The sequence below is a fragment of the Lacerta agilis genome, chromosome 3 (genome assembly GCF_009819535.1).
Source record: "Lacerta agilis isolate rLacAgi1 chromosome 3, rLacAgi1.pri, whole genome shotgun sequence".
NCBI lineage: Eukaryota > Metazoa > Chordata > Lepidosauria > Squamata > Lacertidae > Lacerta > Lacerta agilis.
This window is the reverse complement of record NC_046314.1, coordinates 58,150,419-58,163,735: the sequence shown is the minus strand read 5'-3', so window position 1 is coordinate 58,163,735 and position 13,317 is coordinate 58,150,419. Positions and strand designations below refer to the sequence as shown.

At 37.6% G+C, this 13,317-nt stretch overlaps 2 protein-coding genes across 2 annotated transcripts in view; both read left to right on the top strand.

The window, feature by feature from the left end:
- The window catches only part of LOC117043791 (bcl-2-associated transcription factor 1-like), a 20,683-nt gene extending 14,809 nt beyond the window's left edge, over positions 1–5,874 (top strand). The window contains 2 exon segments of the mRNA XM_033143851.1: positions 3,165–3,267; positions 5,786–5,874. Of these exon segments, the coding sequence (XP_032999742.1) occupies positions 3,165–3,238 (74 nt within the window). The 3' untranslated portion in view covers positions 3,239–3,267; positions 5,786–5,874.
- BCLAF1 (BCL2 associated transcription factor 1) lies at positions 4,298–13,317 on the top strand. Its single transcript, XM_033145420.1, is given in 14 exon segments — positions 4,298–4,302; positions 6,682–6,733; positions 6,735–6,755; positions 6,757–6,805; positions 6,808–6,859; positions 7,926–7,974; positions 7,976–8,012; positions 8,015–8,068; positions 8,071–8,105; positions 10,807–10,885; positions 10,888–10,952; positions 12,989–13,076; positions 13,079–13,194; positions 13,312–13,317. Coding segments are annotated over 14 exon segments (708 nt in total).

Genomic DNA, 13,317 nt, shown 5'->3' with positions numbered 1-13,317 from the left:
TCTACTAAACACTATATATAAGAGCAATCTTATGTCATTTGGAAGTACAGGGGGCACGGACAGACACTATAACCCCAGCATCAGTGCACTGGACCACCTGTAAAGTGAAAGATGGAATGGAAAGTTGGAGGCCAGGCTGCAGCCTAGCTGTTACATGTACAAGGAAAGTGCACTGAAGCCAATCTTAGTTAGATTTTAGTGTGTTAGCACTTTTCTTATTTTGCAATTAAACGAGTTGCATTTAAATTAGTTATATATAAAGCTGATTGGGATTGCCTGACTGATCCAAATGATAATCTTCTAGAAATATATATTTAAAGACACCCTGGTTACTAATAGATTTATAAGTTTCTCCTCAAAATGGTGATAGCTCTTACTTGCTAGCTAGAAAGCTGCTATTTGGTGTAGGCAAGTCCCGAATCCAACAAAACAAAACAAAACAAAACAAAAGCATCCACATATGACATTGCTCAGTCATATTTGAATCAAGCTGGGATTAGAAGGGGAAGATTTTCAGTAGCAGCCAGAAACACGTGCCTGTGTTTGCAAAACACTAGCTGAATGATTTAAGCATATTATAAGTCTAGAGATGTGATACGTTGTTTTTCTGTTGTTAGTCATTGGGTCCGCCCCCCCCCCCCCGGTGAAGTAGGCATTTGGGAAGAGAGCATAGGTAGCTGCCTTAAACTTGGTCAGACTTTTTTGTCTATTTGGCCCAGTATTGTTTTGTTTAACAGACATGAGGTCTTTCATGTTACCTACTCCTCTTTTTAACTTGAGAGGCCTGGGATTCAATATGGGACCTTGAGCTTGCAAAATATGTGCTTTATCGCTGAGCTATAGTTAATTCTCTTATCTAACGTTACTGATATTCATAGCTTCCTAGCATTTCCACATGCATATACTTTAGTTTGAGTAGTGGGTCTGCCAAATCTATTCATTGGAAGGCACCATCACTCAAGCTCAGCAGATATCAACTGTAGGACATCTTGATTAAGGACAGATTTTGGGTTGTATTCAATGTAGCACTAATGTGAACTTTCTGTTGGTGTAAGGATTTCTCCTTGTGCAATGGTATGTTCTTGCCCTGTGCACCCATGAAATCTGTTTTGGAGTTCCCCCAGCCCTCCAGAGCAGATTTGGGGATGATGGGGGAGAAGAGGGGGTTTCATTTTGCTAGTTCAAGAATGTAGTTCATTTTGCTAGTTCAAGAATACCACCCTAAATTTTGCTTTATGCTGCTTTCTCTTGAGGAACAGCTAGTTTTGTTTAATAGGAATAAATCATGAAGAATGTAAAGGATGTGAATTTGCTGGTGAAAATATTGAAAATAACATAGTATATAGACTGATTGACCAGACTGATTGAACAGTTATGCAACATGGGGCACAATATTATTTCTCTCACTGTACTAATTGTTCATCAAGGGAGGAGCAGACAATTGATTTTTTTGCCTACTATAGAATGAGATCCAACATAGCAAGAGCCACCATTTGTTCACGTAACAAGCCATCTTCTTCTCCTTCTCTCCCTTGCATGCCCCAAATCTGCCTGGCAGAGTTGGGGGACCCTTGAGCAGATTTTGGAGCTGCAAGGAGCTACAGCGTGGAGAAGAGAAACCAGTAGTCATATTGCAAAAGCAGATTTTTTATGCAAGTGGGTGTACATCATTGGATGTCACCATTAGAATGAAGTATTATCTTGGCCTAGATAGAAAGTTGCATTTCTGTATGTCTTGTGTTATATTTGTACATCGACTATAGTAGTCAGATGATCTTCTAAACATTTTTAATTCATGCCAATTTGAGAACTGCAAAACAAATCTTAATAAACTTCCCTACCCAGAAAATGTTTACCAAATTATGCTAGCTAAAGGATCATTTAAATTGAATGGTTCCAGTGAATATATAAAATACACACCAGATATCACTAATCTGTGACCAAATTAGTGCTGTGTCTAAATCATAATTTGTTTCCAGAGGTATTTAAATATTTTTTCACACTTCAAAAAACAAAACAAAATCTTGGATCGAGTTTTGGTAAAACATAGTAGTATTTTACATTATTGGTGCAATGCAGCTAGACTAAACCTCTTCACTTTCCTAGAGCTGAAAATGCCCAGTGATATTTCTTTTTCATTGCAACTAGGTCCTGGAATGTGTTTTGAATGCAAAATCCATATTACAAAGTAAATAGCTGTTGAAAGATAACAGATGCACAAACGGCAAAGTTGAACCTTCTATCTTCCTGGCAAAAATGGCACAAAACTGAGTTGCTAGCTCAAATTCCTGTGTTTGTGGAATTATGATTGAGGCACTACCCTTGTAGTGGCCATATCAAGTTTTAATGATTGGTTAGATTGATTGCTGTATTGGCGGTAAGTTTGATACAGATGTAACATTGACCTGTTAAGCGGATAGCTTGCTTTATTTGTAGCATTTAACAGTCGGTTATATTTTTACACGTGTTTCTATTTTACATTTACATTCAAACATCTGTTGAACTGGTCTTTCACAAATGTAATGTGCGTTACTAATTTAAATTGGTCTTTGGGTTAAAAAAGAAACTTCTAAATAGCTACCAAGTTTGCCAAGATGCCAGATGTTTAATATATTCAGCTGTTAAGGTCTTCATTCTGGTCGAAAAGACGAAATTGTGTTCTTTTTAAGAAAAAAACACTCCCATATCTTTATCTTATAATGTTTACTTGGAATAAGTCCAGTGAAGTTAAGAGGGCTTACTCTAAAATAAACGTATGTAGGTTACATCATTAACGAGAACACTTAGCTCTATATGTATCAATTAATTAAATAACCAAAGAAGCTCTCTTAATTTGTTAATATTTTTCCTCTACAAATACGCAATGTTCTGCGCTCTTAGGGCACAAAGGAAAGATGTTTGGTAAAAAGAACTTCTCTGGCATTAAAAGTTTACTTTTATTTTGTTTGAATAGTGGTACTGGGCAGTTGTATGTGTAGAGAAAATTGTAAAATACAATGGTTACCTGTTTGCCGTACTTTAAGGAATAGTGGGACAAATGTTATTTTTGTGTCTTGTGTATTTTAAGAATTCATATGCTTCTTTACATCCTTGTTTGTGTGATATATATATATGTATGTATATGAGTGAAATTAGACAGTATTTGTCCTCTGTCAACCAACAGAAACAATATTTCAAGTCAGCTGGAATGACCCTAAGTGAGAGGTTCACTGCTTATCAGAATCTACTGAAGAACTAGCACCGGCAAAAGAGTCCTGAAATACACAGTTGCAGTTTTGCATAATTTTCTCTGGCTCTTGCCTGCTGAAATACTAGTTACCTCCAAAAGATACATCTCCAGAAAGAAACTTCTTAGTGAACCAACAAGTTCCTTCTAAAATGGATGTGAGTAGGAATGGATAGAAATTATGGGGGAAATTGCCAATCATTGTGACATACTAATTGTTAAAGTCTGGTAATAATGAAAATGTTCATGAATTTAAAATGTTCTGTAGCAGGAGAACACTCCTGACTGGGTTTTCTTTCTTTCAAAAGCAGAGGTTGGAGATCTGAAAGGGGGATTTTTTTTTTTTTTTTTTGTTTTGTTTAAAAAAAAAAAACATGAATCCCTTGTCATGGTTACTTCTTCTTGAGGTTTAGATTTTCCCCCAGTGAATGGATGGAACCTATTGAAATGGGTCACCTCTGAAGACTAATGGGGGCTCTGTAGGACTTCTGGTATGTTTGGCACTGCTGTTGAAGCCTTAGTTGCTCTGTAGAATATGGAAATGACTTGGCAGTTGACATAGTGCCCAGGTGTCCTTCTCCTTAGCAGAACCTGGGCAGCATTTGGTATATAGCTACACTGATACCTGGTTCTGGGGAAGAGGTGGGATATTATTATGGTGAGGGTGAGGGCAATGAAATGAAGACTTGTGCTGAGACCTGATCACTATATTGAGATTATTCTATGTTAGTTGTTCCTGCTAAATTAAAAAAATGCTCACCACTGTTATATTCTCAGTGTTATTCAGCTGAACCTTTCTAGATGTATAAAGGCCTGTTTACAGTGCAGTTTAGAGAGGCAAGCAGTAGGAATACCACAATGAGATATATATGGAGTTGCCTTAGAAAACAGTAAAAAAAATACAGCTGGTTTAAAATAGGACAAAAAGAACATCAGTGCTTTGTTAACTGCACTGACTCCTAGTCAGTTTCTGGGCCCAGTGTTGGTATTGACTGAAGATAGTCTCCTCCCATGTAGATGTACCTGGACCCCAATCATCTTCAGAGGTCTGTCTGTAGGTGCTCGCACCCAATGAGGTGAGGTGGGTGGCCCCTGGGTAAAGGGCCTTTTTAGTGGTGAGGCCCCATTTGTAGAATGCTATCTCCAAAAAGATTGTGGTCTTTTGGGTGCCAAATGAATACTTTTTTATTTTCAAACGTTGTTTAGATTTAGTGTATTTTTAACTTCTGTGCACTATTGTTGTTTTCTGATGCTGTTTTAATTGATTAATATTTTATGTCTTTCTTCTATTTTTACATTTCATAGCTTAACTTCTATATGTAAACTGCCCAGAGAAATTTTTTGGGCAGTATAGAAATATTGTAAGTAAATCAATAAATGCTTCATTCAGTTTAAATGGTAATTATGTATATTGGCAGGACCAGCACAAAATTTCCTGGTACCTGAGGGCACAGCCAGCACTGCTTCCCAGTGTACCATTCCCATGCACTGATCTACTGCCTACTCCTTTTGTCTTTTTTGCTGCATCAGTGGCAGCAGCATGGAGGAGCTCTCTCCAGGGCTTCCTACTTCGCAGTGCTTCACTCCAGTGAAGAATTCTAGGGAACATAGGATCATTGCAGACCAAGGCATTGTGGGCCAGGTGGCTCTGAAGGGTGTCTTTGTCTCTGCTTTGACACCATGGCAGCCAGCAAATAACACTTAAAATTAACAGTGTACTACTTTTAAACTTTAAACTGCTTACTCCTCCTGAGAACAAGGCTGGGTGACCCAGTTCCAGTTAAAAGCCTTGTAGGAACTCCTTGAGTGCTGAATAAAAGGATGACCAGACTGAGGGACAGTGTGTGAATATGCTACTCTTTTCAGCCTGCCATCTGAAGAGAAGGTCTCAGTATAGCTAATGGATGGGCTGGGCCCGTCGGGGAGGGGATACGACACTTTATGGCCAGGATACAAAGAGCAAAGGGAAATATATGTGCTTTTTCCATAGCTATCCTCTGTACTGTATCACAAATTCTATGTAGTTACAAAAGTACACACAGTGCAGTTGCTCAAAGAGAATTGGAATTCTCACTGGGGCTTTCTCTGATATACAGCTCTTTGACTCAAGGCCTAAGTTTGCAAAAAGTTAAACAGGATATTAAACATTACTCCCTAACTCTAGCTATGTGTGTTTAAGTGAATGATGATACCTGTCAAATGAACTACAGGTATTATGTTTCTCTGTGTGGAGTTGCTATGTCTATGTATTGTTAATGTAAAAAGGCATTTGAATTTTATAGTTTCAAATTGTCAACTTCATTGCCCCTGAAAGAAAATATTGCATTATGTGGTTTTTGAATACTGCTGTTGGTTTAACTTCATGGAAATGTGTAGCTGTTGCTATTTTGATTTGACTGGTAGGTCTATGGGTTTTATTCTTGAGATGTATCTGTACTTTTAAATGGGTTCAATTTTAGACTGCACAATGGCACTTCTTCTTTTGTGTTTCCAGTTTTCCACTTGACAGAGATGAATGTTGGCAGCCATAATTATTACTTTTAAAAATCTTGCATTTAGGAGGATTGACATCTCTCCAAGTGCCCTGAGGAAGCATACCCGTTTAGCGGGAGAAGAGAGAGCCTTTAAAGAAGAAACTCAGAAAGTAGGTTCTAAATTGATATTCTTATTTTAGTTTTGGTATAAAGCATCCAAGCCCTTTATCCCAGAGGCATGTTTTACAAATTCTGCTTTTATCATTTTATGTCTTCAGTGATAATAGGTCTGACCTAGTTCTGATCATTTTTGAAGGATACAGTGGACCAGTTTTGTGTAATCTAATTGTGACATTTTATCACTATGGCACAAAAGGATTACTGTACTTTTTGTTCCTAGAAAATAGACAATGGATTCAGGGACATCCTGCTTAATTCTCTGAATTTGCCAGTCACACTAAAGTCTTTCACTCTCAGGAGCAATTTTTTTCTTTTAAGTGCAGGGTGGGTGATATCCAGAAAGCCCTGTTTCACGAGTGGTATCCTATCTCTGGCTTCAATCCATTAATAACCAATGCTATCCATGAAGGATGTAAAATAAACTTTTCTTTAGACTGTCCCAGTAATTGTTAAATATGTCGTTATATTGAAGTTTTTTCCCCTGGATAATACTTGAAATATTCTTTCAGGGTCTGCTTTCTTTTTGTAAGAGTACTTTTCAATCCCAATTCAAGCAAGTTTACCTCTCTTGTATGAAAGATCATCCTACTAATGTGCAAAAGAGCTATTGGGTAATGGAGTATCGCTTACATAGCTGGGTAACAATTGAATCCTATGCCTGTTTATTTAGATGCGTTCCCACTAGGTTCATTATGACTTACTTACAGGAAAGTATGTATAGGATTGCATGCAAAGAGGTTGATTTCCTATTTCATTCTCTTAAGGGTTTTAATACTAAAACACTGCACATTTCTGATCCAGGGAGATAAAAAAATTAAAGTGTGATGCTGCAGATCTTCGACATGACATCGAGCCGGCGTAGAAAAGAACGAAGTAAAAGAACGAGGAGACTCTAAAGGTTCCAGGGAATCCAGTGGCTCAAGGAAGCAGAGAAAATTCCAAAGGATTACAAGGATTATAAACCTTACAAAGATGACAGGTAAAAGGCTTAGGCTCCCATAACTAGGCTTTTAGCTTCTAATTAGACTTTTGTAATTATAAGCTTAATTGCTTTCAGGTATCACTGTACAATGGAACATCTAAATTTAAACAATTAAAATTAATTGTTTACAGCAAAAATGTATTTGTCTTTTACACGGCTTATGGTGGATGAGGACAAAAACTTTGGAATAGCAAGCTAACACTGAAAAAAAATGACAAATTAATCTGTCCTATTATCCAGGCTACATCAGGAGGTTGGACTTCAATGCAGTACATTTCTTTAAACAGTTTGTGTAAGAACTTTGGTTCGTTATGCTTGATTCCGCACTTTTTCAACTCATAACACCCAGATTATGAGAATTTTACTGACATGTAGGCTTAATGTGGGAAAGGGGGGATGAGAGTTATTTTTCCCCCCTCAAGACAGATAGTGGGCTCAGAGGAACAGGTTAGTCTTTAATAAAGCAACTTACTCAATGTGAACTTGTAGCAGTGATAAGAATTACTATCAGGTATATCCACCTTTGGGGATTTTGTATTATATTCTATAAAAACTGTAAAATCAATGCCAAATGTATTTGCTTTGGGGAAATTGAATGTGAAGATCATATTTTCCTGCTCTTACTTACATAATCATGGATTTACTTGCACTTTCTGTTTACTTTCTTACACTGATGTCCATACAACCATACAGTTGCTGATTATTCTGCACCCTGGTTTATGTAGCAAAAAGGCAATATCAATTTTTGCTTCTTGGTAAGATGTACAAAATAAATGAAATAGTATCACTTTAGAATTTTACCCTTGGGGATTTTCCCCTACCTTTTATTCTCTCTTCCATTGTAAAGCATGCATATATATTTAAATTAGTTTGCTGGCTAATAAGTTCTCCTTGTTAGGTGCTAATGAGCCATTAGCTGTTAAAGAGTTATAGATGGAAACTGGATAGTGTAATAATACTGCACATTAGATTCAAACAAGAAAAGAGGATAGCTTCTATGGGCACAGAAAATAATCCTATGTATAGGATGCTACAGCAAACAGTATGGTTTCTTATTTTTCAGTAAACAAAAAAGAGAGCAAGACCGTTCTCGATCTTCCTCAACTTACTCCCCCATCTTCCTCCTCATCCAGTTCCCGAGAAGAAAAGGACAGCAGAAAGAAAGAGAAGAAGAATTTAAACCCCATCATGAGCAGAAAGAATATCCAGGTTTACAGGAGTTGGAAGACCTAGAGGCACATTTGTGGAGTTTCTACCATACTTTTCTGTGGTTTTTTTTAAAAGTCATAATTGTAATAACTGCATTCAAATTATTAGGGTTAGTTGTTTTATATGAAATATTATGGAAGTGCATTTTGAAGAAGTTCCCGCTTGCAAGGAGGAAATATATAAACTCCTATCCTAGATAGGGAGATATTTATCTTTTTTGGCTTAAAATAATAAACATATGCACAATAAACAATAAACCTGTGGTGTTTCCTATTGTGTTCTACCATTAGCTTGCACATATGCGTGGTAGTCATGATTTTAGGTGTTTGAAAAGTTGATTGTGAATTTTCTCACAGAATATTCTGCCTTGTTGGTGATCCTTAATTAAGGAGTCAATTTTTCTGCTGTGTGTATTTCTTTTTCAATATTCTTTGTTTTACTTTTTTGTATTTCTAGTCTCTTTTTAATCGTGAGCAGTGTTTTGAGCAGGAGGGACGAAATTAACCAGAGTAATGCGTGACTACAAGAGAAAACAGTGCCATTTGGGCTTTCATGTTCAGTGACAAATAAGGAGTCATCCATTATTTGAGATTGGCATGAGAGACAGGTGTATACAATTTTAAAGCAGTTACCTTATTTATATTGGGCTAAAGTTCATTGCATGGGACGCGGGTGGCGCTGTGGTCTAAACCGCTGAGCCTAGGGCTTGCCGATCAGAAGGTCGGCGGTTCGAACCCCCGTGACGGGGTGAGCTCGTCGCTCGGTCCCAGCTCCTGCCAACCTAGCATTTTTGAAAGCACGTCAAAGTGCAAGTAGATAAATAGGTACTGCTTGGGCGGGAGGGTAAACAGCGTTTCTGTGCGATGCTCTGGTTTCGCCAGAAGCGGCTTAGTCATTCTTGCCACATGATCCGGAAGCTGTCTGCGGACAAACACAGGCTCTCTTGGCCTATAGAGCGAGATGAGCACCACAACCCCAGAGTCATCCACGACTGGACTTAACGGTCAGGGTTCCCTTTTCTCTTTACCTTAAAGTTCATTGCACTCTGGATAGTATCATGTGCTTTAAAATGGGATGAGAGAGTTCATTATGGGGAGGAGCAAGATGCATTTTTACTGCCTACATCTCATTGCAGGCTGAATCAAACAATGGATTACTTATACCCAACCCAAACTTCACTAGTAAGGTGTTGGTTTTGTGTGACACGTAGTCACAGTTGAGTAATGCCCTTTAATTGCAAATGCCAAAATCCTGAGGCCCTAAAAATGGCATATGGTTTCATTGTGTATTCTGAGTAGGATAGCTAAATTTTTAATAGTAAATATTATAGTTATCAAGGGTACTAGGGCAAAGTACTTTAAAGGATTACAATAAATTGTTACGTTCAATTGGACTGTGAACAACCAATATTTGTAAAACTGACCTAAGAAGTTGCACAAGAATGTAATCAACAATAAGGGAATATAAACATTCTGTTATGGAATGAAATGCATGCTGTGAAATGTAAGCAACATTTTAACAGCTTAGTTTAAATGGGAAGATGGAATTGGGACTGGTTATCATTATTGAGGGTGCATCCAGTTTAAATTTTAAGAAACACCATTAGAATTAGAAAACACTCTTAATGTGCGCCCAATAATTTGGTTTGTTTTCTTCAATGATGTGAGTGGACTTAAAGGGCAATACAATGCACTTGCCCTAGCATGCAATCTGTATGCAAATGCCAAATTCTGTATACCCATACTATATTAGACTTGGAATTTACATACTTAATATAAATGTAAGTATGTACATTTAAGAACCTAAGCTTCAGGCAACCTATTTAATTAAGCCTTTTCTTCCTCATAGCAGTTGCTCCTCCACATCTGCCTCAACATTACGCCACAATATTTTTATATTTTCAGAAATGTTACCAAAGTCCATTTTCCAAGATCTTCAAATTAGTTACTAATGTGGTTTATACCTTAGTTAATGGCTTTGAGTGAATATATAATCATTTAATGTTTTGGTGTACGTAATATTGTGCCATATAGTTCCTGTTATAAATGAGCCTTCTATATGAGATAGTGTATGAACATTGAAAGGCAGCTATGACTTGGACAGAACTGTGGGTCTTGCCATGCTAGCAACTAGAACAGATCAAGACTTTTTTAATGCTACTTTTAAGTTACTTGAAAGTATTTTTCCTATTAAATCTCTGTTGTGCTATTCAGTTAAAATGCATTTTAAAAATCTAAGCTCTTTCCATGTCTTTTACTTTTTTCTCCTTTCTTGCTTTTTATGTTGAATATTCTAGACTACCAGACTTTGATTGTTCATTGCAATGTGCAGTAAGAGAATAGTAACTCCCGAACACATGTGTTTAATTTCTCCATCCTTCAAAGCTAGGCTTTTAAGCTGCTTCTTTGGAGAACTAGAAGCATCAACAAAAATTGCTGAATTTTGTGTTTTCTGACTACTAGAAATTAGAATTTTCTCACTATCATATACTACTTTTTGAAAGTGTTATATTGGATACGCCCCTTTTTAAAAAAATAATTGTAAACCGCTCTTCTGCTAGCTAGAATGCCATTACCTTAAGTGGCTGTTAAATTCTGTAGATTGATCCATAAACCACTTCATTTGTGTGTGGTATTATCTGATGAATGATAACAAAGCATATTAGTTCATGCATTAGGAATTATCATTTGCCTTTGTGTAAACAAATTGAATGCATAAATGCTTTGGTTAATCAGTTTCGAATTAGGGGCAGAGGAAGAGCCAGAGGCGTGTTTGCTGGAACAAATACTGGTCCCAGCAACTCAAACACTACTTTTCAAAGAGACCGAAGGAGGAGGAGTGGGATCCTGAATATACCCCAAAAAGCAAGAAATACTTCTTGGTGGGGTGCCATACTATTATGCAGCATCTTTTCTCAAAGCTTGTCTTATAAGCAAATTTATGTAGGCAATATCTAAAGCATCTTCTATCATTTGAAGAATCTTAGAGTCCATTGGAGCTCAGGCTTGCTTTTATATTCATCTACGTAGGCTGTTAAAAAATGACTAGCTGTAGAAGAAAGGTCTTTTTGCACAACCTCTTGCTTGTCAGTTGTGAAGAGAAAAGGAGAAAAAATCTAGCACTTACAACAGGCATCCCCAAACTCAGCCCTCCAGATGTTTTGGAACTACAATTCCCATCATCCCTGACCACTGGTCCTATTAGCTAGGGATGATGGGAGTTGTAGTCCCAAAACAGCTGGAGGGCCAAGTTTGGGGGTGCCTGACTTACTCCTGCAATACACTGTGTAAATACTTTATTCTATAGCAGATTTCACAGTTGTAATACCTGCAACTGTGAGGAGTTTGGCTTGCGTAATTGCTGTGAGAGATACCAATAGTAATAGCACCACTGGTTTCAGTTGAATAAAAATAAAAATCTTGCCCCTCCTGTTCACCCCACCTGCCTGCCCCCAAGTGCCTTTTAGACCCTGAGGAAGTTACAAATGCTTCCCTGACCCAAGCCTTTGGTCAATATATGACTAGAAAGAAAAGCACAGTTTTTGCATTGTATTCTCTCCTGGTGCCCCTTAGACCCAGTTTTTTTTTGGGGGGGGGAGGTGGGAGAAATGTTTACAACAGACTACCTGCACCATGACCTTGAGCTGCTTTTATGAGGCGAAAGAGAGCTATTTATGCCTTCCCTATCAGTGTTAGCCTGGCCGTCCAGTGTCAGGTAATGGGCAAGTTTATCCCCCAAATGGTTGCCCCCAAAGTACAGCATTTCCAGTAGCAATTCATTTATTGGTGGGAACGTAAAAGCATCCATTCAAGGAAGCCACTGAAGTCCTGTCGTCTACCCAAAGTGATTTGGGCGTTGCAATTCCTTAACTTGTTTTTAGCCTGTTTGCACTGGGAAGAAAGTGAAGGCTATACTGTATCTGTATAGCCTTGTCTGTCCTGTGTTCTGTTTCATGGTCTACACTGTGTCAATATCGGGAACTTGCATTTCTGTGTAATAAATAATCTTTCTGATTACTCACTTGGCAGATTTTTATAGATGAAAATAAAAAAATGTAATTAAGTGTGATCTGCAACAAAATGTTAACAGTGCTTGTTCCCCTTTTCCCCTCCTCCAGCAGCCAGCCAACATTTTGTAGGCATTGTACATACTTAGCCTTAATTGGGCTGTTTTGGGAATCCTCCACTTCATTCTTTTTTTGTGTACTTCTGCAAATCTTGGGAGTTCCTCTGAGTTTTGACTACCTAAGTGATAGTTGCAACCACACTCATTCCTCAACATTGGAAATTGAGAGAATGATATGGTAGGCATGTTTAGTTTTCTTTGATTTTTTTCGATGTAGCAAAATCTGCCATGTGTCTTTTCAGAAAATATGTATATTAACCCATTATTTACTGTTTCTTCCCATACATTTTTGCATTCCATCAATTAGTACTGGTAAACCCGAGAGTGCAATACAGATAATTGAAACATAGACAATTTATATTGAATCAGACAAGCAGAAGTTTAGAAGCCTGTGCAAATGACTAAGCTATTTTGTTGCACCTAAAACTATGAATAATCTGTTCTGTGTCCCTTCAAATCAATGAGGGCCCTTAGATCAGTGGCACAGCATATGCTTTGTATATATAACACACTAAATTTAATCATTAGCATCTCCAATTAAGGGATATTTGGTAGCAGCTCTAGGAGATGTCTCTACCCAAGACGTAGTATTGCACAAGCTTTCCAGTCCAAATGGACAATATTGAGTTTGATGGACCCAATATTCTAACTTGATATGTCTGTATGCTTCAGAATATCAAGAACAAATGACTCAGCTACAGTTTTTAGCTGTGTGAAGCAGGCGGTTTAAACTTTTCCAAATAAAGTGTGTTAGATGCTTAATTTTCCATTGTTAATCCATGTTTACTCTAGCATGATGACAGAGATGATGGTGTAGATTACTGGGCTAAAAGAGGAAGAGGTCGTGGCACTTTCCAGCGTAGCAGAGGAAGATTCAACTTCAAAAATCAGGTAGCAGTCCAAAGTGGACACATGACAAATACCAAGGGGATGGGCTTGTGGAAGATGAAGAAGAAACAATGGAAAATGAAGACAAGGAGAGACGTAAAGAAGAAAAAGTAAGTAGTTCTGGTTTATTAACTCCTTCATTGCTCTATTAATTCTAATTCTAATTTTAAATGGCTTAAAAACCCAAAGTGTAAATAGTGCAAACATTTTCATCTCTTTTTGCACAGGAATAG